Source organism: Humulus lupulus, chromosome 6 (assembly GCF_963169125.1).
Source record: "Humulus lupulus chromosome 6, drHumLupu1.1, whole genome shotgun sequence".
Taxonomy (NCBI): domain Eukaryota; kingdom Viridiplantae; phylum Streptophyta; class Magnoliopsida; order Rosales; family Cannabaceae; genus Humulus; species Humulus lupulus.
The window spans coordinates 2,877,769-2,904,986 of NC_084798.1; the positions used below are offsets into that span (position 1 = coordinate 2,877,769).

Genomic DNA, 27,218 nt, shown 5'->3' on the forward strand with positions numbered 1-27,218 from the left:
AACGGGTGTTTGTGTTTCCTAAACAGGAGAAAGTCATATGTTACAAAAATTCAAACTTCTTGTTGATGTGGTATTTGAATGAGACATTTAGCAATATTCATGACACGGTTGAGGTATCGTTTGACTTCTCCATTGTAGATGTAGAAGGGAAACAACATCGTGTTGGCCTAGTAAAAAAGTGTGGAATCCATGTGTTGAATAGCCAATGTGCAAATAGTGAGAAAATTCCTCACAACTACTTCCCATTACTACTTTTCATATCAGAGGTAATTCATAAACTTCCTTCCTTAACGTTGCTGCACCTTTAATTAATTGCGTTTATTTTAGACCGTTTATAATTAACATACATTATTGATCGATGCTCATATAGAACTATCATGATTGATAGATTATTCTTGTGATCTCCTGAATAGTGATGCACATGGGGCAGGAAATTGGCGGGGAGTGCTCCCCCGTCCCCGTCCCCGTCCCCGTCCCCGTCCCCGTCCCCATTTATATTTTTAATCTCACGTCTCCGCTTCATCCCCGTTTATTCCCCATTGGGGGCGAGGTGGGGAATCGCCTGTTGGGGCGGGGAATCCCCATGGCTAACAGGGGCGGGTGAAAATGTGCATATAGACTTATAAGTAAATGAAAGAAAAAAAAAGTTGGGAAAACTATGAAACTACTGACTTTGGTTAAGAATTTTTTCTCTAGGGGAGAAACGGCAACCAATTTGATATGCCCAACCCCATGGGGAAGACGAAACCTTCTGATCTCATTTCAATTACACGACGGGGTACGCTACAATTTCCCGGACGAGGCAGAGTACGACTTTTCAAATAAAGGCTCCAGAGAAGGATCATGGGCACAAAAACAATGCATTTAAGTTAATAATTTTATATATTGAATTAAATCTGTTTATAAATAAAGGTATTGTTGTGTTGTGTTGATTATGTTATGAGAGGATAATAAAAAATAAAGAAAAGATTGAGGAAGAATAATACATTCTAGCTCTCACTATCTCATGACACTGTGATAACTCTACAAAATAGAGTTATTTCACCACTTTTTATGTGCTAATTGTTGTTTAATTCTTGAGTTTTAAAGTAATTTTGAATTTATTAGGTTTATTTTGATTTATATATTTTCATGTGTTTTTATAGTTATTTTGTTGTAAAATGTTGTAGTTAATTAATTGAATTATTGTTGTTTAATTTGAGGTAAAAAAATGTTGTATTATTGAAATTAAATGTTAAATGTAAATTAAGTTTTAATTAATATTTTCAATGAATTAATATGATTTATTTTATAATTGAAAATAGTTGATTTTGATTTAATTTATGTTTATTTTGTAGGGAGTATGTATATTTTATTTGCTCTTGAAAATGAAGAAAAATGATGAAAAAAATGTGGTATTTTTGTGAAAAAAAACAGAGGAAATTGGCATTTTCCCAGCTGTGGGCTTGCCCTTCCCCAGGCCCAACGCCCAACTCCTCCTAGCTGCTCCTCACAGACCAACCGTGAACAGCCAGCAGCTCCCCCCACTGGCCCTCTTCCTTGCTGCTCCTCAGTCAACAATGCCACAACCCAGTAGGCCAACCGAATCAGCCAACATCCAGTTGCCTTCAGCCATTGCACCCCACAGTTCCTCCTTTCCAGCCACCTGCCACAGCCAACAAAGGTGTCATTTTTTCTCCCTTGAGCCCAACAAAGACACCAATGTTCCCTTGTCCCACAATGTCCAAAAATACCATTTTTTTACCCAAACTTTTCTACACATTTCACCTCAAAACATCATCATTACACCCTATAATTTACCCCTATTTTCCATAATATAATGAATTAAATTAATTTAATTAATTTAAATTGATTATTTTAATACCTCATGTTTTGGCTATAAATAAAGGATTTGGGGTCAAAATTTGAGGGGGGAGGTTACCAAACAAAAAATTCTACACATTTCAAAACTTCTCCATTCTCTTCATCTTCTTCTTCTTTTTGGTTATTTTCTATGCATTTTTAGAGGAAAAATTAGTGGGTTTTCCTCCAAATTTTCCCAAGTTATGTTTGTAATTTTTAGTTTGTATTTGCTATTTTAGTTATGAGTTTCTAATCTTTTTAAGATTATTAAGGTGATGATGAAACAATTTGTAACTAGATAATATTTATTTTGTATGTTGATTTCCCATTTTATGCAACAAAGTTTATGGAATTTTCTTCTTCAAATATTTTCTTTCACCTTAAATATCATGTATTTTAGATTGTTAGCACATATTTACACTTTGTTCTTCATTAGTGCTAAAACATAATATTCTTTGTGTAAGATGTGTCATTAAATTGTACACATCCATGCTTAGAGCAAAAATATTATGTTTTGCCTTATAAATAATGTCCATTGATTTAATTGTTATTTCATTAGATTGATTTATACTAAATGCTTTGAAATTATAATTTTGAAAAGTGAAGAAAAATCCTATCTTTTTAGAAGTAATTTGTGCTTAAAATTATAAAACTATTTGGAAAATGATAGTTTGATTTATTTTAACTATCACTAAAACTTGGGAATCAATATACTTATAAATATTATTGAATTTATATTTTGTGGAGTCTAATCCTTAATAATCTTATTTTACTATCTTGATTTCAATTATTAATTTAGTAATATATATTGTCTTTAATTTCTATATTATTGTCTTTTATTTTATTTTCATTATTAAAAAATCTCTTCAATCTTTGGAGCTAGGTTAGAATTTATTAATTTTCGTTTAAAATAGCTCTCTTTTTTATTTTAGACAACTCATTTGGATTCGATCTCGTGCTTACACGAACACTATATTTCATATACGATTCGTGCGCTTGCGAGTATAAATATTTAAAGCATACCTGTTTTGGGTCCATCACACTGTGCCACAAAAAAGGAGAATAGTTTCTCTTCTTCTTATTATTATTATTTTTTTTTCATTATTATTATTGTTAGGATTAGTTAGAAATATTGTTATTAGTTAATTAGTTGTTCTTTTGTATAGCTCACTTCTAACCATTTGGTATAGCTAACCTCTCTAACTAATCTCTGTATTTATACCCCTGTAACTATCTTATTGAATTAATGAGAATCAGTTCATTTTCACATTTATTTCGTTTTCATATTATGGTATCAGACCCTTTCTGATTCTCTTGATCCTCTTCATTTTTTCCCCTATTCTCATTTCCTCTGGTCATCTCAGCCTCTTCTTCTTGTTCGTTCATTCTCTAATGGCAGCTCTGAATGCTTCATCAACCCCGACTGGTGCTTCTGCTCCTTCGTTCTCTCTAGTGGTTTTCTCGCATAATATGTCTGTTAAGCTAGATCTCAACAATTTTCTCCTCTGACGACCTCAAGTGCATGCGGCGATTCTTGGTCATCAACTTCATGATTTCATCAATCCAGATTTCAAGATTCCTGAGCAATTTATTTTCGATGTCGATCGTGAGGCGAAGCAGGTGAATCCTGAGTTTGTGAAATGGGAGCAACAAGACCAGCTTCTTGTTAGGACTAGTTTTGGTAGGTTTTTATGGCGTGTTTTAAGATGCAATTTTAATCTTTTATTTGGTTTTGTGCGATATTATGCCGGTGTTTATTGTGTTTTCAGGATTAAGTGTGGTTATGGAAGAAATAGCTTGAAATTGGAGGAAAAGTGCTTAATTTTTGAAGAAACGGTGTTAAACGGGCTAAGGAATGGAAACTAGGCGAAACCGGGGGTTAAATTAATGATTTGGTGAAAATTTGGAATTAGAGCCGCAGCTCTATGGTGTAGAGTCGCGGCCCTAAGAGTTACAGAGAAGGAAAAGCAAATCTGTCAGCATTAGAGCTGAGGCTCTATTAAAATCTGAATTAGAGTTGCGGCTCTATCAAGTAGAGCTGCGACGCTACATGAAGTCAGAGAGGAATTCCGGATCGCGAAATGCACTAGAGCTGCGGCTCTATCAAGTGGAGCCGCGGCGCCAGTCTGTACGGAAGCCGAAGTTAGGGCATTTTTCAAGGACAATTTTGTACATAATTAATTAGGGATTATAAAAGCTTTCTTAATGACGTTTTTAAGGGGAGATTAACCTAGGAGACGGTTGAAGGCACATTGTAGAGGATTGCAAGCGGAATCGAAGAATTCATCACAGTTTTCTTCTTTTCTACTTTGAATTTCTGTATTTTGGATGCTTTTTATTTCGTCTATGGTTATTATGGATTTGATCATGAACTAAACTAGTTTTCTAGGGTGTTAATTAATTCTCCTGAACCTTTATTTTAAATTAATGCAAGTTTTATGATTTCAATTTTATCTTGTGATTTATTCAATTCGAACCTAATGCTTGTGAATGATTGATCACCATTAACATGAAATATATGATTTTGATTCGAAATCTGAAAAGTGAGAATTGAATATGCTGTAATTGAATAAAGATAGATTTCATATTAGGACGAGAGTACCTGTGTGATCTGTGTAGTTTTAGGGTTGTTAATCTTAATGTCTATCTTATGTTTATTTATCACAGAGATATAGAAAATTTGCATAAGATTGAGACTTATATATCCTAGTACGAATATAAGTTATTATTGTTAACCTGCTATCACAAGAGAGAAATTGAATAGTAAGATTTGTGTTAAGGAGAATTAAAGAGGATGGTTGATGAAATTAATTTCCCTAGTTTTTAATCCATTGAATTTTCTTAACGTTATTTATTTTCAGTTATTGAAGTTAATTTTAGAATTTTGTTTTGCAATTTTAGTTAATTCTTGAGACTTATTTATCGTAAGCCAAATAGAAATAGGAACTAAGTTTTGGTACTTACTATACAGTTCTCATGGGAACGATCTTACTTACTCATTATTACTTGTTACGATTAGGTGCACTTGCGTATCGATTTTACACAACACTTCTTTATTCATGGCTCCTTTCGTCCATGTCTAAAAGCATCCTCACTCATGTTGTTGGTGAAAAAACCTCAGCTCAGGTGTGGTCCATTCTTGACTCCTATTACACTTCTCAAACTTGTGCTAAGATTGATCAATATCAGACACAACTCAAGAACATCAAGAAAGGATCTCTATCGTTGAATGAATACCTGCTGAAAATCAAAACTCTTGTTGATAAGTTGGAATCTATTGGCCAAACTATTTCTGTCAAAGAACACATCAATGCTATTTTCAATGGTCTTCCTTCTGATTACAATGTCTTTATTGTTTCTGTAAACTCTCGAACTCAGCCATACAATGTGGCAGAGATTGAATCTCTGTTGCTTTCTCAAGAATCTGGCCAAGAAAAGAATTATCAAGATCTTGATTCTACCCCTGCTATGGCTAATCTTACCCTCTCTCAAGGGTTCAAGAAATGTGGCAATATTACCAATCATTTCTCTTCTCCAAGTTACTCCAACAATTTTTCCCACAATGTTCGTGGTAATGGTACTAATATGGCCGGGCGTTCTCACTGGAATCCTTTTGCCACTAGTGGCTGTGGTCAGTTTCCAAATGTATCAAGTGGTCTTGCTACTTCTCAAGGATCTTCTCGTGGTTATTCCTTGTCTCCTAATGTTGGTCGACCTATTTGTCAGTTATGTTCAAGACCAGGTCACTTTGCTTCTAAGTGTTACAATCTTTTCAATCCTGATTTTCCTGGATATGGTGCTACTCCGGTGGACAAGAATCAAGCAGACATGGCTGCAATGGTTGCCACTTCTGAAATTGTCAATGATCCAGCTTGGTATCTGGATTCTGGTGCTACAAATCACTGTACTAGTGATGATTCCAACTTGATGCAGAAACAAGAGTACTTTGGACATGAGAAACTTCATGTGGGTGATGGTAGTGGCCTCATGGTAAACAATGTTGGTAAGATAGTTTTTCAACCTCATTACTTTCCAAAATTTCTTCTCCTTAATCATATTCTCCATGTTCCAAATATAACAAAAAATCCCATCCCTGGTCCTCAATTCTCTAAATCTTCAAACTTTTATTAAATTAAATTAAATTATTTAATTAGATAATGTTATATCAATCTTTTATTATTTATTTGATAATAATTTTACAAATAAACCATTATTTAACTTGTACACAATTTTTTTTAAATAATTAGATAAATTTTATTAATCTTTTCATTCATTATTTTATAACTAGAACAACAAACAAACCTAGAATAACTAGAACAACAAAATATTTATTAAAATAATATTACAACGCAAATCAACATAAACCATAATATGATTAATACAAAAAAACAACAAAAGCATACATTAATAATCTTATTTTTTTTCTTTCAATTTCTTTTTTCTAAACTGAAAACATCAAAACTCTATTAATAAATAGCACACTTGCACTTTATATATATATAATATATATAATATACATACACTGATGGTGGTTTGAAAATCCGCCGTGGGGTTCGAAACTCTGGTGTGACGTGGGGGGTTCTGCAAATAAATACAAACAATTAAAACAGGAATTGAACCAATTGAACCAATCGTTGTGCGAGGTTTATTCTATCTAGGAGGAATTGCCAAAACAGAAGGAATGGGTGTTGGGAGAATGTCTTTTCCTGCTTGAGACTTAAGACAAATTTCACCTGCTGACAACTCACTGACTACTGAATCAACTGAATGAAGTGGAGTACGATGCAAAATAGAGCCACGAAGTCCCTCAAAGTCACCACGAAGTGTCTATAAAAATTGAACCAATCGTTGGTCCTCCCTACGAGCAATATAAGGTGCAAAAGCTCATAGCTCTGCAAATTCGATAAGTGCTCATATCTTTATGTTCAAGAGCTCTAATATTTTATTCCAACTGATATTGCTTTGCAAGTTTGACTAAGTATACAATCTTGCAAGATGGTCCCGAACTTCGTTCGTTGTTTCGTACTTGGCTAATTGGGTGCCTATTGCATGTTCAACATAATTATTTATCCAAGTAATAACTGTTTATCCAACATAACTAAGGGGATTGCATAATAAGTCTTGTCACTTGTGGGTTTATTCATAATTCCATAAACATAACCCCAAATATTTTCCCTTTGAGAAAAAATTTCATCACATAAGTCCAATACGAATAGTTTCACCCATCTAACCTCACACTAATGATGAATTGGAGGGAATCATCTCTATTACTAGCTATTGCAAAAAATAACAAGCAAATTTCCAAGTGCCAAATAAACAGAAAGCCCCAAATTGGTGAAACCCTAAAATTGCAAAATGAGACAAATTTCCAAATACCAAAGCAATAGAGGTTAATGAGGACTACAATGACTGTGTTGATGCAACAATTTTTAAAAATATATTTCTTTTAATTAATAGGGACCCCTTATATATTATTGGGTTTATACTTTTTTAGATCATGTGTTTTGTCTCATTACCTGTTTGGACCCTGTGTTTTGACAAATTATTTTTTGGACCCTGTATTTTCTAAAATAATTCAAATAGACTCATAAACCCGATTTTGATCAAAGTTTTTTGAACTAAAATCATAAATAATTCATCAAACTAACAACTAAGAACAAAAATACAGTCATTCTCTGCCTAAGAACTGTGTTGTTATACTCAATTTTTTGTTCATCAAAATTAGGTTTAGGGGCCTATATTTGAACTATTTTACAAAACACAAGATCCAAAAAATAATGTCAAAACACAGGGTCTAAACAAATAATGATGCAAAACTCAGGGTCTAAAAAAGTATAAAACCTATATTATCAGGGTGTAGATACCCACTTTCAAAATAAATATTTATTTAATCAATAATATTATATTATAAAATAATATAAGAGAACATGTAGAAAGAAGAAAACTATAATCAATCAAGACATGACCCACCACTAAATATATATTCTCTTTTAATAAAGTTTGAGAAATTATAGGAAATAGCCCAAAATAAAGCCATCAAGAAGCTAATGTCCTCATTTTTAAAATTGTAGATAAATGACCATTTTACATTGTTGATTACCTAAATTGCCCTTTTTTATAATTTATTTAGCACTGTATGACTTTAATATAGTGGTATATGTATATTAGTTTTGTTTAATTAGTTTTTATTTTAAAATTATATTGATTTTTTAAGTTTTTTATAGGTTGTTGGTATATTATTTTCCAATTAGTGTATATGTATTTTGTGGTATGGTATATAATTTTTTTTTTGTGATATTTAATTTCTATTTTATTATACATAGTGGTAGTATATAATTTTGTATCATGATATATACATTTTAATGGTAGTATATAACTTTGTTAGCATAGTATATACATTTTTTAGTAATAATTTTGTAAGTTTTGATGGTATATTATTTTTCAACTCAGTATATATATTTTGTGGTATGGTATATCATTCAACAACCCATAAAAAACGAAAAAAAATCAAAATAACTTTAAAATAAAAACTAATTAAACAAAACTAATATACATATACCATAATATTAAAATATTTAGAATAAAATAGTAATTTGTTAAATGGTGTATTTGGTAATATGTGATATTAAATAGATGATTAGGCCATTTTACTATAAAATTAAAAACATGGACATTTACTTACTTTCACACAACATTAAGGGTCATTTTGCACCATGCCCCTAAAATAATTCTGTTAATAAAAATAACAATAATAGAGATATGTTGATGGTCCAATTTTACTTATTATACGTATCAATTAAAGTGTCTTCGAGAGTCAATAAGTGAGTCTTCTTGTCAACATTTTCTTTCCTTCTTTAATTAAAAATGGTCATTTATCTACAATTTTAAAAATGAGGACATTAGCTTCTTGATGGCTTTATTTTGGGCCATTTCCTATAATTTCTCATTATTTAAACCATGGATATCATCCTTCTCATTTGAATACAGTTTTTGTTACCTCTGCCATGGTTAAACTATACAACATTAACCAACATCAGAGTAAATTGGGGTTAAAAGCAATAATATTTTTAAAATGTTGCACTTTTATATCCAAAAAAAAAAATTGCGGTAAATATACTTAATTTTCTCAAAATGTTACACTTTTATACCCAATTTTTTTTAGGTAAATGTTTTCAATAATTTTAAAATGTTGCTCTTTTATATTTATTTTGAGAAATAATAAAAAAGTGAAAAAAAATATAGGTTTTTAGTTATTTTTAAAATTTTAAATTATTTTTACTTCTTTATTCTTTTTCAAAATAATTAAAAAAATCATTGATGATTTTCAAATTAATCAAAATAATTAAACCTTATATTTTAAATTGATGGTAAAATATAAGTTTTTAATTATTTCAAATCATTTTTTATTAATTTCTAATATAAAATAGTTACTTTGGGAAAGATTAAAAAAGAGAAAATAATTTAAAATTTAAAAAATAATTAAAAGCTTTTATTTTTTATTTGTATTCTTATTATTTCTCAAAATAATAAAAAATAAGTATAAAAATACAATATTTTAAAAATATTAGGTATTTTTATCGAAACAAAATTTGGAAATAAAAATTCAATATGTTAAAAACATTAACGACATTTACCGAAACAAGATTTGGGTATAAAAATCGAAAATTTTGTAGATATTAAGTTTATTTACAGCAAAAATATATCATTTTGAATACATTGAACCAACATTAAACAAGTACATTATTTTCATAAGTTTTAGTGGTGTATATGGATTATCATCTTAACATAAACAAGAATGATGTCATGTCTGCCAAAGGTTGAATTAGAGGTATACATATAATATTATTATTATTATTATTGTTATTGTTATTATTATTATTGATTAAGAAATTAAGTACCTGTGCGTCCTTGTTTTATTTTCTGCTATTGATACAAATTAACTGTTGAACCAACATTCGAAAAAAGAAAAAGAAAAAAAAAAACATTGAAGTCAGTTTTCTAGAGTCAATAATTGTCATAGTGGTCAATCATAATCTTCAATGAAGTTTCCCTTAAACGTGAGGTCTCAGCTAATAGTCATTATAATTGTCATTTCTGCTTTAAATGGGTGCTGGGAGAATGTCTTTTCCTGTTTGAGACTTAAGACAAATTTTACATGCTAACAACTCACTGACTATTGAATCAACTTAATGAAGTGGAGTACGATGCAAAATAGAGCCACGAAGTCCCTCAAAGTCACCACAAAGTGTCATTAAAAATTGAACCAATCATTGTTCCTCCCTATGAGCAATATAAGGTGCAAAAGCTCATAGCTCTACAGATTCGATAAGTGCTCATATCTTTATGTTCAAGAGCTCTAATATTTTATTCCAACTGATATTGCTTTGCAAGTTTGACTAATTATACAATCTTGCAAGATGGTCCCGAACTTCCTTCGGTGTTTCGTACTTGGCTAATTGGATGCCTATTGCATGTTCAACATAATTATTTATCCAAGTAATAACTGTTTATCCAACATAACTAATGCGATTGCATAATAAGTCTTGTCACTTGTGGGTTTATTAATAATTCCATAAACATAACCCCAAATATCTTCCCTTTGAGAAAAAATTTCATCACATAAGTCCAATACGAATAGTTTCACCCATCTAACCTCACACTAATGATGAATTGGAGGGAATCATCTCTATTACTAGCAATTGCAAAAAATAACAAACAAATTTCTAAGTGTCAAATAAATAGAAAGCCCCAAATTGGTGAAACCCTAAAATTGCAAAATGAGACAAATTTCCAAATACCAAAGCAATAGAGGTTAATGAGGACTACAATGACTTTGTTGATGCAACAATTTTTATAAATATATTTCTTTTAATTAATAGGGACCCTTTATATATTATTGGGTTTATACTTTTTTAGTTCCTGTGTTTTGTCTCATTACCTTTTTGGACCTTGTGTTTTAGCAAATTATTTTTTGGACCCTGTATTTTCTAAAATAATTCAATTAGACCCCTAAACCCGATTTTGATCAAAGTTTTTTGAACTAAAATCATAAATAATTAAACAAACTAACAACTCAGAACAAAAATACATCCATTCTGCCTAAGAACTGTATTGTTATACTCAATTTTTTGTTCATCAAAGTCAGGTTTATGGGCCTATTTGAACTATTCTACAAAACACAGGGTCCAAAAAATAATTTGTCAAAACACAAGATCCAAATAGATAATGAGACAAATCTTATGGTCTAAAAAAGTATAAAACCTGTATTATTAGGGTGTAGATACTCACTTTCAAAATAAATATTTATTTAATCAATAATATTATATTATAAAATAATATAAAAGAAAATGTAGAAAGAAGAAAACTGTAATGAATCAAGACATGACCCACCACTATATACATATTCTCTTTTAATAAAGTTTAATTAAAGAGAAGGAAAGAAAAGACCCACTTATTGACTCTCGAAGACACTTTAATTGATACGTATAATAAGTAAAATTGGACCATCAACATATCTCTATTATTGTTATTTTTATTAACAGAATTATTTAAACCATGGATATCACCCTTCTCATTTGAATACAGTTTTTGTTACCTCAGCCATGGTTAAACTACACAACATTAACCAACATAAGAGTAAATTGGGGTTAAAAACTATAATATTTTTTAAAAGGTTGCACTTCTATATCAAAAAAATTTTTACAGTAAATATACTTAATGTTCTCAAAATGTTACACTTTTATACCTAACTCTTTTTTGAGGTACATATTTCTAATATTTTTAAAATATTTCTCTTTTATATTTATTTTGAGAAATAATAAAAAAGTGAAAGAAAATATAGGTTTTTAGTTATTTTCAAAATTTTAAATTATTTTTACTTATTTATTATTTCTCAAAATAATAAAAAAAAAATCATTGAAGATTTTCAAATTAATCAAAATAATTAAACCTTATATTTTAAATTGATGGTAAAATATAAGTTTTTAAATATTTCAAATTATTTTTTATTAATTTCTAATATAAAATAATTACTTTGGGAAAGTTTAAAAAAGAGAAAATAATTTAAAATTTTAAAAATAATTAAAAGCTTTTATTTTTCATTAGCTTTCTTATTATTTCTCAAAATAATAAAAAATAGATATAAATGTACAATATTTTAAAAATATTAGGTACATCTATCGAGACAAAATTTGGAAATAAAAATACAATATTTTAAAAACATTAAGTCCATTTACCGAAACAAGATTTGGGTATAAAAATCGAAAATTTTGTAGATATTAAGTATATCATTTTGAATACATTGAACCAACATTAAACAAGTACATTATTTTCATAAGTTTTAGTGGTGTATATGGATTATCATCTTAACATAAACAAGAATGATGTCATGTCTGCCAAAGGTTGAATTAGAGGTATACATATATTATTATTATTATTATTATTATTATTGATCAAGATATTATGTACCTGTGCGTCCTTGTTTTATTTTCTGCTATTGATACAAATTAACTGTTGAACCAACATTCGAAAAAAGAAAAAGAAATAAAAACATTGAAGTCAGTTTTCTAGAGTCAATAATTGTCATAGTGGTCAATCATAATCTTCAATGAAGTTTCCCTTATACGTGAGGTCTCAGCTAATAGTCAATATAATTGTCATTTCTGCTTTAACTGAACTTTATCATTGGAATTGAGATATAATTAATGATAGTGGTGGGTCTAGTCTCTAGTGGGATCCAATTACCTTTAACTGATTGAATAAAGTTGTCATCTCTTGTTTTTGTTCTTCTTAATTTTTCATTAACATCCCACGAAATTTCACAGAAATTCTCACAAAGATTACCAAGCTTGATGAACTTCTTTCAAGGCCTTTTATAAGGTAGGTAGGTAGTCCATGTTTGCAATTTGGTTTATCATTGTAGTTTTTCTCATTTGTTCTTGTGAGGTTTATTTTCTCAAGTTCCATCAATAATATATATGGCACCAAAGAATAAGTATGACGTTTTCATATGCTTTAGAGGTGAGGATACCCGTTGTAATTTTACTAGCCATCTCCACAAAGCATTGTCCAATAACAGTTTACAAGTTTACATGGATGAGAGGCTTGAGAGAGGTGATGAGATTTCATCTGCTCTTTTGAAAGCAATTGAAGACTCAAAACTTTCTGTCATAGTTTTCTCGGAAAATTATGCATCTTCGAGGTGGTGTTTGGATGAACTGGTTCATATTCTGAGGTGTAAAGAAAGAGATGAACAGATTGTTGTACCAATATTTTATCATGTGAGTCCATGTGATGTCAGAAAACAATTAGGGAATTTTGGAGTTGTATTTGGTGAGCTTGAAAAGCGGTTTAAGAACAACTCTGATAGGTTGACTCAATGGAGGACTGCCTTAACATCTGCTGCTAATCTCTCTGGCTGGGATGCACCCACTACCAGGTACCTTTTTTTTATTCGTTTATTTATATTGAACTATTATTATAAAGATCTAAATGTTCAGCTGTTTTTTTTTTATAAAAAAGTTTAAACTTTTTTGGATCCTGTGTTATGTTTTGTCCAATTACCTGTTTGGACACAAATGACTTTTTTGATCTTGTGTTTTGTAAAATGATTTTGGTCAAAGTTTTCTGAGCTGAAATTACAAATAGTTCACAAAACTAACAATTTAAAACAAAATTAAAATCATTTTTTCTAACAACTGTGTTGTTATATTCAATTTTTTCTTCATCAAAATTAGGTTTAGGAATCTATTTGAACCATTTCACAAAACGCAGGATTCAAAAAAGAATTTGTCAAAACACATGGTTCAAACATATAATGAAACAAAACACAGAATTCAAAAAAATATAAACCCTTATAAAATAGATGAAAAAGAAAAGACAAAGCTTCCAACCACTACTTATGACCACTAGACCTCTACTTTTCACGTTCAACTTGTAATTTTTAATTAAGGAAAAAAACTTATTTAAATCCTTGATATATATTATGCTTAATAATTCACTTTTATGTAGACAAAACAAAGTTTTAATGGTATATTTTGTAAGTATTGTAAAAATAACATGCTAGCTTCAAATAACAACGATTAACTTGTATTTGTTTTTGGCTATATTATTCTAGGTGCGAGTCTGAATTAATTGAGAAAATTGTCAAAGACATTTTGAAGAAATTGAATTTTATTATGTCACCAAGTAATAGTGATGATTTGAATGGTCTTGTTGGAATAAAGAGGCGTGTTGAATATCTTGAATCATTGTTATTATTAGATGCTAATAAAATCGTAGGCATTTGGGGCATGGGTGGTATAGGTAAGACCACTTTAGCAAGTGTCTTGTTTAATCGATTCTCCGGCGGATTTGAAGGTCAGTGCTTTCTTGAAAATGTTAGGGAAGAATGGCAAAAGCATAATATGCTCAAGTTGAGGAAAAAGCTCTATGCTGAGTTGTTGAAGGAGAAAGGTGAAGATGTGGTCAACATCTTTGCAAAGGAGAGACTTTGTCGTATAAAAGTTCTCATTGTTCTTGATGATCTAGATGATGTAGAACAGTTTGAGTATTTAGTTGGAGATCGTGATTGGTTAAGTCATGGAAGTAGAGTAATCATAACAACTAGAGATAAGCAAATGCTTAAGAATATTGGTGTTGATTGGATCTATATGGCAGAGCAACTAGATGAAGATGAGGCTCTTCAACTCTTTACTTCGAACGCATTCAAAAGAGATGTTCCACCATCGAGCTACATGGAGTTGTCAAAAGCAGTAATGAATTATGCCTCAGGCATTCCCTTGGCCCTAAAAGTGTTGGGATCTCATCTGTATTCGAAGAGCAAAGAAGAGTGGAACAGTGCACTGAAGAAGTTGAAAGTATATCCCAACAAAAAGATTCAAAATACACTGAGAATAAGTTATGATGGACTAGACGACAAAGAAAAAGATGTATTTCTTGATATTGCATGCTTTTTCAAAGGAAGGTTTAAAGATTTTGTGGCAACATTATTGGACGATGATTGTATGTTTGCGGATGTGGTCAGAGTTCTTGTTGACAAATCTATCATAATCGTGACTCCCTATGAGACGCTATGGATGCATGATTTGATACAGGAAATGGGATTGGAAATTGTTCGTCAAGATTGCATGAAAGAGCCTGGAAGGCGTAGTAGACTATGGACCAGTGATGATATATGTCATGTCTTACAAAATAATACTGTAAGTCTCTTAACTGTTTAAACAATCAAAAGTTTATCATATTTAGCCTTATATGTTCTCGATTTTCAGGGTAGCTCAAAAGTTGAAGGAATATTCCTTAACTTGTGTGAAATTAGAGGGAAGAACATGATGAAATTGAAGTCTACGGTGTTTAGAAAAATGTACAATCTAAGAATACTTGAAATATCTAGAGATTTTGAACAAATGGAGATGTGCAAACTGCAACTACCTCAAGGTCTTGATGCACTTCCTAATTCTCTTAGATATCTCAAGTGGCTTCACTACCCTTTGAAGTCTTTACCATCAAATTTTATGCCACAACATCTTGTTGAGCTCAACATGCCCTTTAGCCAATTGGAGAAACTAGGGGAGGAGTTACAAGTATGTATCTGCTTTGCAATTTTACAATGGCACAGGTTTATGAATAGCCTTTTAATAAGTTATACTATCTATAACCATTTTCCTCTCTTTCTCCCTATTTTTTCTTTTCCAGGAACTTGAGAACTTAAAAGTTGTCGATCTAAGCTATTCAAAAAAGCTAACTCATATCCCAGATTTTTCTCGCGCTAATCTAAAGGCTCTAAACCTTCAAGGTTGTTCGAATTTAGTTGAAGTTCCTTCACTAAGGTTTGAGAGAGTTCATGATACGTGTGTAAAAAAGGTTGTAAGACGTATACCTTTTTCTTATCCCGGTCGAACCACACCTATGATGACTGATTCTCGATCCTCGTTGTGGATTTTTCCTCGTGTCATGGACTACTCTGTTTCTATGGTTAGATGCTCTAATCTCAAAGTTGTTTCACAGATGTCCGGGAATATTAAGTACATTTGTTTACGTTCAAGTGCAGTGGAAGAACTGCACCCTTCCATTTGGTCACTTCAAAATCTTTCTATATTGGATCTGAGTGACTGTAAATCCCTCAAGAATCTTCCAAAAATCATCATTCAGTTGAAATCCCTAGATCATTTAGATTTAGAGGGTTGTTTATCTATTGACACGTTCCCTGAGCTTCCCAAAGACTTGAGGTTTTTAAAATTGACTTCGACAAAGATAAAACAAGTGTCTGTATCATCCTTCGAATGTCTTCCATATCTTGAGGAGTTACATTTGAATAACTGCACAAGGCTTGAATCCTTGCCAACCAGCTTCTGTAAGTTGAAATCTCTTGTGGTTTTAAACCTGTCTGGTTGCACAGAACTAAAAAGTTTCCCAGAAATCTTTGAGCCAATGGAGTGTTTGAAGGATCTCTCTTTAGATGGAACAGGGATTATCAAGTTGCATTCATCAATTGAGAAACTAATTGGGCTTCGTTTGCTATTTTTAAGGGACTGCAAGAATCTTGAGTTTGTTCCAAACAACATTTTCAATATGAGTGGCCTTGAATTGCTAAGCCTTTCTAAATGTTCAAAACTAGAAAGTTTACCAGCTGTGTCCTTAGTTGGTTTTCATTTTAAGATTGAAATAGATCTTAGTCATAACAACCTATTGAAATTATCTGATTGGATATACGGTTTATCTTCCATACCAATGCTAGATTCATGTGGATCAATGAGTGACACGAGACCTGTCAGTATTGAGCCACTTTCTAACATGATTTTCTTTATGTTAGACAAGGGTGATACAGAAAAAGCTGTTGATGTTCCCAGTTTCACTGATTGTTTCATCTCATGCCGATGCAAACTCTCAGCCTATGTTAAAATGCCAAATATTTTTTGTGGCTGCTCAAGATGGGACACTAAGGAGTATTATAAGTTGGTGGTTAAGTTCTTGCTTTTCATCATGAAAGAGGCAACTTATTGGGCTCTAACAGGTGGAGAATCAATAGAGGTATATTCCTATATGTGTGCCTTTCATGTTATTAGTACTTCACATTAGAAATAATCATGTCTCTTTCTTGTGATGATGCAGGAAACAATTTGGCCTAAGTTCCATTTATGTTGTCCAGGAAATAAAATTATAGGATGGTTCTCTGAGCAAACTGAGGGATCTTCAATGAATATTAATCTTTTTTCGGATTGGCATAGTGCAGATTTCTTAGGTTTTGCCTTCTGCATTGTTGTTGAGTTTGAGCACTATTTTTTTTATCTTAACCGTTTGAATTGTCGCTGCGAATACGTTTTCAAAACCGGCAATGGCAAAAGCCATAGATGGAGTTGGAGCTCTCAGAGACTAGAAAAGGCTAAAGGGGATGAGATAGAAATCAAATTTCTGAGTTCGGATCACATGTTTTTGGGGTATATTGACGAGGACTATAGTGACTGCATTGATGCAACAGAGGTTTCATTTGAGTTTTACCTTGAACAAAATGATTGGGAAGAACTTTTTAATGTTGGCAAGTACAGAGTGAAAGAGTGTGGAATCCGCATGCTATATCTTCAAGATGCAGTGGAACTTGGCCTTATTGATATTGAAGAAGATGGAGAAGAGGAATTAGATGAAATTCATTACCAAGTTGAGCCAAGAGGAACTGGGTCCTCAACAACTCTTATATTTCATGAACAAACTATCCATGTTACAGGTAATTAATTCATGTCTTTTTCACAGTAAAGGCTTTAAATTAATGCACAAACTTTCCATGTCAAACTTTGTAGCCAATAGATATCAAAGCATTTAAATTAGACTACATATGGTTGTTAAACCTTGAATCAATTGCCAAGCTTGAATATATCACCTACTGTTAATTGTTAATTACGTAGCAAGTTTACTTTGGACTATTATATCTCATTCTCATGCATTAATGTTAATCTTATTATTTTCCTGCAGCTGGCATATCAAAGTACAAGCTGAGCTTGCCTCAGGACTTGGGTGTTTAAATTTTGGTGATATCATATCTTTGAAACCTTGTAAATTGTAGTTATTAGGCAGTGTGATATATATCTCTTGGCTGTCCTGGTTTTACTTTCTTTTAAATCAAATAAAGTAAACTTATGGTCTTTTGGTTTAAAGTAAGTAGTTTTATGTCACGTAAGTAACCCTCAATAAGTTGGGGCGTTACATATACAAACAGACCAACACTACAAGATAAAATAGTATTCATGATACTTAAAAACTGCTAACGGAAAATATTCATAACACTTCTCAAAACGTTAACATAGCCCCTGTTATTAAAAGTCCCATCTTTTCTACAACAGTTTTCGAATGTTATGTTCGATGTTATCTTAAAATATTCAATAACACATTTTTAGTTGCTATCATATTAAAATAATAACGCTTAGTTAGAATAATTGCTTATAAATTTGAAGCTCAATCTTAAACTTTTTGCATAACACTTTTCAACTATTTTAATTGATTATTTTGATAGCGTTTTTAGTTTGTTATACTATATAAATCATAACGTTTTGTTACACTTATAATATGTATCCAAAACATCCATAAATACCATATTAGAGGTCTAGTAATAAAGTTTTATTATTTTAGTCTAGATAATAGATTTTTAATTGTGTTGTGTAAGGATAATTATAAGCTTTTTTTTTAAATTAAAAGGTTTTTATTATTGTATTTGGATAAAAAAAATATCAAAATTAATCACAAAATGTAATATTAAATAGATTGATAAACCATAAGTATTACATTAAACAAGAACTAATTCAAACCTTAGTTCTAACTTATGTTTGAAAGCATACATAATAAAGTTCCATAATCATGAACATCTTTTACTTCAAAAATGAAAACAAAAACATAGCAAGATACACAAAAAGTAAACCATGAATATTGCTCCATATTATTAGTATATTCCTTGATCAAAACCAATCACAATCATAGATGTCTTCCGTGAACATTGAGTCATTTGTGATTCCTCATTTTATTCTGTATCCTTATTCCCCTTGTAAATCCAGATTCTGTGATCCAATATTTCCAAGACAAATTCACAAATCAAATCCTAGTCAAGCTCCAAATCTATAGAAAAATCCCCCATCAATGGCATTAAAAATGCAGTCCCGTTCTCTTTTCTTGTTCCTCTTATAGTTACACATACACAAACCAAAAGTCTTATACCTAATCAAAGACATTGAAACTGGTTATGACTTTAGATAATATTGGGAGCATATAACTAGTAAATACCAATCACCATAAATTAAATTTATGTCAAATTTCAACTATTCTAGTCACTAAATTTAAAGAGAAACCCTCTTAAAAGAATGATGATAACAATATTGCTCAATGCAAGAATCAAAGTAAAAAAAAAAAATCAGGTCACTCGACTCCTACACAGAACAATTAAAAATTAAATAATAGAAGATGAATCTTGCATTCAAATCATTTATACTATATATACTTCAAACCAAATATAGTATCACCTTCATCTACAATTCTATGTCTCAAAACATGCGTTATGCATTCAAATCTTTGTTGTTAAATAAAATTGTCTTATTTAGATACAAATGTTCTTGTGCATTAAAAAAACATCCTATTTATTCATGTAACATTAGTGGTCCCTTATTTTGATCAGCCCTATATTGAATTGGCAAATAACATAAAATTCGTGAAACTAGAAATTTCTAAGTGAACCGAACAATAAAAATGATCTAGATACACTTTTGAGTTTGTGCTAGCATATAATCATGGATGATTGTGGATGAGTGCATGCATATCAGCTCATGAACACATGTTACAGAAAAGAGAAGAAGCATTCTACAATAAGAATAAAAAACTAGGCATTTCTAATATGGTATTGTCCACAAATAACTACAAAATAATGGTATACTACGAAGAATACAAATGTATGAAATTTTTAAAGCCATTAAAATTAAATATATTTTTTCTTTCCCCTCTCATTCATGAGCAAAGTGCAACTAAAATTTATTCTCCATGATACTCAAATTAACCATTATGTAACCTAAATAGTTGAGGAACTAGCACAATAATGTAGCTTGGAACCTTTCAAAAAGAAAAATGCGGGTTGGGAAAATCCATAGAAAAAAAATCAGATTTTAGAAATGTTTAGAATGTCACTTCAATATGGCAGAAGATATACAAAATAGTGTCATTGCTAAATATAATCGAGCTTAAGCCATTCTAAACAGATCCATAAAAAAAAGAGATCATTAACACAATTTTTTCTCAAAATGAGATGTTTCAAAATAAAAAAGAAGATATACAAAATAGTGTCATTGCTAAATATAATCGAGCTTAAGCCATTCTAAACAGATCCATAAAAAAAAGAGATCATTAACACAATTTTTTCTCAAAATGAGATGTTTCAAAATAAAAAAGAAGAGAGAGAGAGAGAACATAAATATAAAACAAACAAAAAAATCAAAACTATCTCATGTTAGGTAGTACTAGTTGCCAAACAATTTAACTCTGCAACTACTATTTGTTAGTCAGAAGAATCTGCCACATTTAAATTAATCACAATAAAAAAAAAATAGTGAAACAAGCATAGATATAGAATCCTAATAAATCTAGAAATAGTCTAAAAAAAGTATTTGCTTCACATATTTAGTTTTATGTAACTTGGACCGAGGAAGTAACTAAACATGATGAATTAATACCTCCAAAGCATACGAAAATATATGCTTTGAAAAACAACCAAGAGTGTCAAACCCCAAACATGGGAAAACATATCCATAGTCCAAAATCTTCCCTACCATTTACAACTGTCTAGTATCATAAACCAAGGAAAACAACTAGCATGCATTATAATTTAAGCTTCAAATGAACAACTCATATTAACATGAAAATATCACTACAAGAGATCAATTTTGTCCAATTTTTATTGTACGAACCATAATAATTCAGATTCAAAGAATCAAAGGTCCATGATAAATAGTTTGTCTGTTCAAAAAATAGTTCGTAAGGAATAATTATTTTCTATCAAGTCATCAGGAAAACATAATAGCAGTTGGTCCACATACAAAAAAAGCAAACACAAACACTACTTTTTTTTGTTTGTTTTAGCAATAACATAATATAACTTTAATAGAACAGTTATAAACACACAAGTATTACCTTAATAGAACAACCACAAACACTACTTCTTTGTTCTTCCTTTTCCTTCGATACACACACTTCATCACATAAGTATATAAATGACTTGGTCTAAAGCTCAACAAAAAAGATCAATATCCTTGTTCAAATTAGGAGTGCCAACTTAAACATATATGGTGAAATTCAAACTTAGTTCCTGCTTTTGGTCCGTAAATGGCAACAAGAACACAGTCAATATAAAAATAACAATGAATAAATTCTGCACTAATTAACAATGAATAAAAAGTTCAAATAGAAAAGAAAATAATACACAAACAAATACGATATTTTACTACTCCAAAATATTATATAGATACCATTTTATTGAACAATGATCACTAATCATTCATTGCTCCAAAATCTTCATATAGAAATATATATAGGTGTATCCATTCACTAAAGATTAAGTACATGGAAAAAAAAAGTTAAAAAAAAAAACAAAAAACAAGAGTTACAGAATACCCTTCCAATTTTGAAAGAGATCTAAGAAGAAGATGATAAATATGAAAGTTGATTTACATGATTACGGAATTTACAACAAGGCAATCAATTTGACAAATGAAAAAATAAAAGTAAGAATTTCAAAATCTTAGTTACATGATAGTTTTCATGTAAAGTTAAAATGACTAGTATACAGTAAGAATCATCAAATTAGTCCATCAATATAAATGAAAATTAATTACTCAAACTCCAAACAATTTCAAATAAAGTTTCTTTTCAATTTGAAATTTAATTCAGCCACTAAACTAAAATGACAGTAGAATTACATTCATAATTTTTCTTATGTGTCTATGAAAAATTAAAACAAAAATCAAAATAAATAAACATACAAGTGTATACTTTTAACAATCTAATTAATTTACCAATAACCAAACCAATCAACTAAACACAAGTTAATTAAAAAATAATAATAAATAATTCTACATAAAATCAGAAAACATTCCTCTTATATTATTAACCAACCATCTACCATTATCAATTCAAAATATTCAAACAACACAAGTTTTCTTCCTTATCTTGCCGCAGCACACAAATTTCTCAAATCCTACTTCACTAAGACACACAAGTTCTCAACCTTCCGTTATCACCGCAACACACAATAATAATTTCAGGACCTACTTCACTATGGATGAATATCTAAGATATTCAAACTCATCTAACATTTGCATAATATTATAACAAAAATAAAGTAAGAGAACATACCTCTTGCAAACTGTTGCAAATAAAGTTTTCTTCCAATTTAACAGCCAATGAAGCCACTAAAATGAAAGCAAAATTACATATCAATTAATAAACTATCAACATCAATGGCCTTTAATTATGAGTCCTAATTAAAAAAAAAAAAAGAAATACAACTCTTGCAACCAAAAAACTATCTCAAATAAAATTAGTCTAAAAAAGAAAAACTGAAATGGCTCAAAGTTTGATGTTCAATTATACTTTGTAGTCCAGATATGTTTTTTTTTGGTATGAACCGATCAACCTCCAAGAAGAAAGCATTAGCACTTCATTAATAAAAAAACATAGCCAACACAACAAACCCAAAATTATGGGCAAGGTTGCAGAGCAAATCCATTAACAAAATGAAAATGCAAAAAAGCTTGGGTATGGCAGCAAGATCATAACTAAAATAAATATATAGATAAATAATATAACAAGTGAATACAAAGCCAATCACATAACTAGCAAGGAAGGCAACTACAACTTACTAAACCTGCAAATAATAAGAAAAGAAAATACATAGCAAATAAAATCAAGAAATAATTAAAATGTCGTGACTGTGATTGTAATTATTATTAAGTATTCCTTGTAATATGTATAGATATGCTATATGCTTAGACATAGGAATATTATGGCAAGACAAATTCGAACTTGAAAGAAATGATATGAATATTCACATAAATAATTTTAGAAACTCAAGAACTGGAAAGATGGTCTCGACATTCTGAATGAACCACCCTAAACAAGTCTATGCTACTAAATTAATGAGGAATTGCATGGTTAAATTCTCATAACGAGCATAAACAATCAATGCATGAGCAAAAGTCCACTGAGAATAGATATATCTTGACGCTTTTCCTTTAACTGGGGTTTGAGAGCACTAAGTTTTCCCAAAAATTTAAGTATGTTTAACCCAAATCACATCAACCTGAAGTGATTATTACATTATCAAGTACCATAACTCCTGTAGCTTAAAGTAGATTATCATCATTATAAACCACATATTCAGACACAAAAACAAAGGCACTGCTGAAACTAGTAGAACAAAAATGATCAAAGTACCAAATGCCAAAATATTAATGGAGTGTATTTTTTCCATTGAAAAAAAAAATTCTGTATTGAATGAAAGCATTGCTTGCAAAACTGTACAGAGTAGCTTTTATATATGCTACTGTTAAAAAAGAATTAACTTCTAATTAGTAACTAATCAGCTAACAACTTCTTAACAGAACTAACAACCAAAACTAATTACACAACTATTTCTAACAAACATCCTAGCTGTTGAAAATTTGACTAAAGAACAAATAAAAAATCCATAAAATTTCAGTTTGTCAAGCAAAGTCCTTCACCATCAACAAAATCTTGTTAAAACATATTATATAAAGAGTAACATTTTTATTACAGAATAAATAAATTTCATTAACAATTCAAATCAATCAAACTGTGTAACCAAAACAAATCTTACAAATATGTACATAAATAATAATAATAATAAAACTCACCAGTATCTCAATTTTTGGAGTAGATGAAACATATAGTCTAGGAACTTACTTGAACGGCTCCATTTGGATCCCTGAAGGTCATGCAAAATCCATATCCCTTGACAAAAGAACTGGCCTTCTGGCCTTCTTGCATGGATAACATCCATCTTGAATGCCACAATTGTTTATCATGTTTTTCATTGATACTCTTGTTTTTTATAATTGTTGCTTCATGCAACTGTAAATGGGACCCATCGATTTATAATTATTCCATCTCTGAATCAAACAGAACAAGAACACATAACACCATTAATGATAAACTAAGCACTGCATCCCCTGGTCATAGCAGAGCAAAAATATAAAAATAAAATACTCTTACGCTAGAATAGAAAAAAAAAACTTGATATTAATGACAAAATAAGGACAATCTATGGGTTTTCTTTAGGAAGATAGAGCCACACCCTGAACCCAAATCAAATCATTTTTTTTAATAAAACTTTTTATTTTTTTAATTTATACCAAATCTGAGAAATTACAACTGAGAACAGATATAAAATACCCCAAAATCTCTGAAACCAATATGACAAGAGTACAAAATCCCTCAAACCAATATAATAGGAGTAGACAATCTCTCATACCAATATACTGCTTCAGTTAGACACATAAGCAAATAAACAAATACAAAACATAGAGATTAAAAGCAATACCGGTAATAGGCACTAAAACAGAACATGAATTTGGAAATGACATACTGAATTATTGTTGTGTGTTATGTCACCATTATAGTTTTATCTCATCTGTTCCGTTGTCATCCCCCTCTATATCACAAAACATGCATAAACGAATTTAAGCATTATGGTATCAAAATGAACAGAGAAAACAAACATCATAAATCTTAGGACAAGGTAAACAGAATAAGCCTTATGAATAGAGATATTTATATATATATATATAACACAAACAATTAAGACCAAAATTCCATTGTAGAACATAAAATCTAAAAATCTAATGATCTAATTGGAGTGTGATGATTGGGCAATGATAAGCCTATTGAGAAAGTCAAAATACAAACCAATGAGAAAAAGAATAGCCTAAAACTTATGACAAAATCTTTCCTGCAATTGTTTTCCCAACGTTTGACAAATCACAATTTTTCAAGAATAAGTACTAAATAACCCTCTTAGAGCAAAGAACATTAGAGAAACTCACCCACAAGATATATACAACCCCCCTCTAAATATGGTTCAACCTTAATCTGATTTAACAATGTTGATTAAATAGTTAGATTCACTGCCTTCTGTTGTCTGAAACACATAAAAAAAACATATTGGTAAACAAAGATAAATATTGAAACAGCATAAAATAGTTACCAAATTCAGTAGCAACAAGAAAGTAATTAAGTAAAAGCTGATGAAGTTTATGAGCGACCAAGAAGTGCCAGTCAAATCCCTGTAATTCTGAAAGATAAACCACACATAATTGGTGACCCTAGCATTGATAAGAATCTTTTCCTATTAAGAAAAAAGTTTATAGAAAACATGGTAACAAGTGCAATATATATAAATATATATTATATATTTTGATGAAATCTACGATTGCAATTTTGTGGTCACAGACTCAATAATGGGTCTAGTTCCATGGGGCTATAGTTTGATAATATATATATGCTCCACGCTTATGTATTGATATTGGTTTTTCTATTCTTTTATTGTACGTTTCTAAGGTTCTTCTTTTTTATTAGGTTTTACTACAATGCTTTCTGTGGTATATATGTACTTTTCTACAGATTTTAACCTTACTATATAATCTTCAAGTCATACAAATATCTCCCTTCATCAATGGCATATTAGGTTTGCTTTATTAATTAATTAAATCAGTTACTTTTATTAACTAAGTAGCATGAGATCATTATTAAGAGCTAGCTATAGATATATAGAACCAATAATAAAAACCTTATGCACTCAAAATAAGGAAAAACAATTAAACAAACAGTTAGTATGCACAGAAACAAAAATAAGAACATCACTTCAAACAGATTCTTCAATATTCAACACGAACCAGCAAGTTTGGCTCCAACACAAACAAATATATATTTATATATATACTGATTATATTCAAAGTATTTTCTTGATATTAAATTGAAATCTGAAAAAATAAACATTACCTCGGAGACAAATGAAGGTTGGCAGATTGGTGTAGAGCGTCGCCTGGTTCTTCAGTGACTGCCTAGTTCTTTAGCAGCTCAATACGTTGCCTGGCTCTTCAATAGTTCAGCGGCTAGCACGCCTGGTTCTTCGGTGGCTCAGCGGCTACCACACCACGACGAGGGACTGTGTGATAGAGAGGTCGTGGTGTATTTCAGCATCGGTGTCGCCATGGTGTGCTTCAGCGGCTCAATGGGAAGGAATACAGAGTAGCGGTATGAATGAGAGAAACCCGAGAGATTGTGTGAGAGAGAGAGAGAGAGAGAGAGAGGGCATGAAGGAGAGAGAACTAAGTGACTGAGTGAATTGTTATTAGGGATTCAACCTTAGAGATCAGCGATAATAATTTTTTATTTCGCAATATGCGGCGAAAATAATTTAGTTTTATAGATTGTGGCACTTAAATACTTAATACCTAAGTTTAAAAATTAAATAAAAATCTAATTAAAAATAAAACAAAAAACTGATTAACAACTATCTAAAAATTAAAACATCTTCAAAAACAAATCTGATTTTTGAAAATCACGTTAACCAACATATGAGAATTGATGATTACTATTTTATTTTTTCTCAAAATTATATTTGATGATTTCAAACTAATTTAATTTATGCAAAGACCACCATCATCAATCTTTGCTGTCACCTATCAAAATAAAACTACAACTAACAGGATATATATCCAAACACAATTCCAGAGAGAGGAATAGAGTGTGGACACTCTCAACTGAAATGGACCGAGCTCAACCTCACCCAACGGACACCGTCATGTCCGACGCGGCGCATCCCGAACCTCAGCCCCAACCACAACCACAACCCCAACCCCACCCACCCATGGGTATGGACAACATCCCAGCCACCCTCAGCAACGGCGATAGATTCACCCAGAACAACATCTTCGACAACACCTTTGAGGTAACCGCCAAGTACATCGTCGTCCCTAGCTCCGTTGTAGATCTGTCGTCCCAAGACCTATGAACCAAGATCCCATCCCGAGCATCGATTCAGGTCTCGTCGCAAGCTTCGTCGGTGGCTGGGTGCCATTGAAGTCAGCGGCAGCTTTGACGTCCCAACCGTTGCCTGAGAAGAAAAAGAAGAAGAAGAAGAAGAACGGGGAAGAAGGAACAGAAGAAAGGGAGAGCTTTTAGGGATTTTGTTTTTTATTTTGAGTTTGTCTATTTTTTAATCACTGTAATTTTTATATAGTTTAAGTCTTAAATGAAGTTTTAATAGTATTTAATTATTAAATTAATTTTTAAAATTTTAATTATATAAAGATGAATTTTTAAATATTTAAATGAAT

At 30.8% G+C, this 27,218-nt stretch overlaps 2 protein-coding genes across 20 annotated transcripts; one reads left to right on the plus strand and one right to left on the minus strand.

Annotated features, from left to right (window-relative positions):
* The first annotated feature begins 12,658 nt into the window (after positions 1-12,658).
* LOC133781400 (disease resistance protein RPV1-like) lies at positions 12,659-17,976 on the plus strand. The gene is made up of 6 exons (XM_062220369.1): positions 12,659-13,279; positions 13,958-15,041; positions 15,111-15,422; positions 15,535-16,869; positions 16,951-17,560; positions 17,806-17,976. The coding sequence occupies exons 1-6, from the start codon at positions 12,819-12,821 to the stop codon at positions 17,853-17,855; spliced, it is 3,852 nt and encodes a 1,283-aa protein (XP_062076353.1). The 5' UTR covers positions 12,659-12,818; the 3' UTR covers positions 17,856-17,976.
* A 587-nt stretch (positions 17,977-18,563) lies between these two features.
* LOC133781398 (uncharacterized) lies at positions 18,564-27,109 on the minus strand. 19 transcript variants are annotated; one of them, XR_009870094.1, is made up of 7 exons: positions 25,879-27,108; positions 25,085-25,163; positions 24,924-24,969; positions 24,467-24,532; positions 23,785-23,990; positions 22,216-22,271; positions 18,564-21,169 (listed from the first exon to the last, which is right to left on the minus strand). XR_009870094.1 is itself a non-coding variant. In XM_062220368.1 (6 exons), exons 3-6 carry the CDS (start codon positions 23,875-23,877, stop codon positions 18,927-18,929), a joined length of 306 nt encoding a protein of 101 aa, XP_062076352.1. In that variant the 5' UTR covers positions 23,878-23,990; positions 24,467-24,532; positions 25,879-27,108; the 3' UTR covers positions 18,564-18,926. The 19 variants fall into 19 exon arrangements, 1 of the variants encoding a protein (XP_062076352.1); XR_009870095.1 differs by lacking the exon at positions 24,924-24,969 and having other exon boundaries at positions 18,564-18,881; positions 20,995-21,169; positions 25,085-25,171; XR_009870086.1 differs by having other exon boundaries at positions 25,085-25,171.
* Between the last annotated feature and the right edge of the window lie 109 nt (positions 27,110-27,218).

What these genes read in the sequence shown, in the direction of transcription:
- LOC133781400 (XM_062220369.1), top strand. Translation starts at nt 12,819, where the DNA reads ATGGCACCAAAGAATAAGTATGACGTTTTCATATGCTTTAGAGGTGAG. An exon ending in ATGTCTTACAAAATAATACT is followed by an intron (nt 15,042 to 15,110) that starts GTAAGTCTCTTA and finishes CTCGATTTTCAG; the next exon opens with GGTAGCTCAAAAGTTGAAGG. An exon ending in AACTAGGGGAGGAGTTACAA is followed by an intron (nt 15,423 to 15,534) that starts GTATGTATCTGC and finishes TTTCTTTTCCAG; the next exon opens with GAACTTGAGAACTTAAAAGT.
- LOC133781398 (XM_062220368.1), bottom strand. Translation starts at nt 23,877, where the DNA reads ATGTTATCCATGCAAGAAGGCCAGAAGGCCAGTTCTTTTGTCAAGGGA. An exon ending in ATCCAAATGGAGCCGTTCAA is followed by an intron (nt 22,272 to 23,784) that starts GTAAGTTCCTAG and finishes CTTTCATTTTAG; the next exon opens with TGGCTTCATTGGCTGTTAAA. An exon ending in TTTGTGGTTGTTCTATTAAG is followed by an intron (nt 19,039 to 20,994) that starts GTAATACTTGTG and finishes GTCTTTGATTAG; the next exon opens with GTATAAGACTTTTGGTTTGT.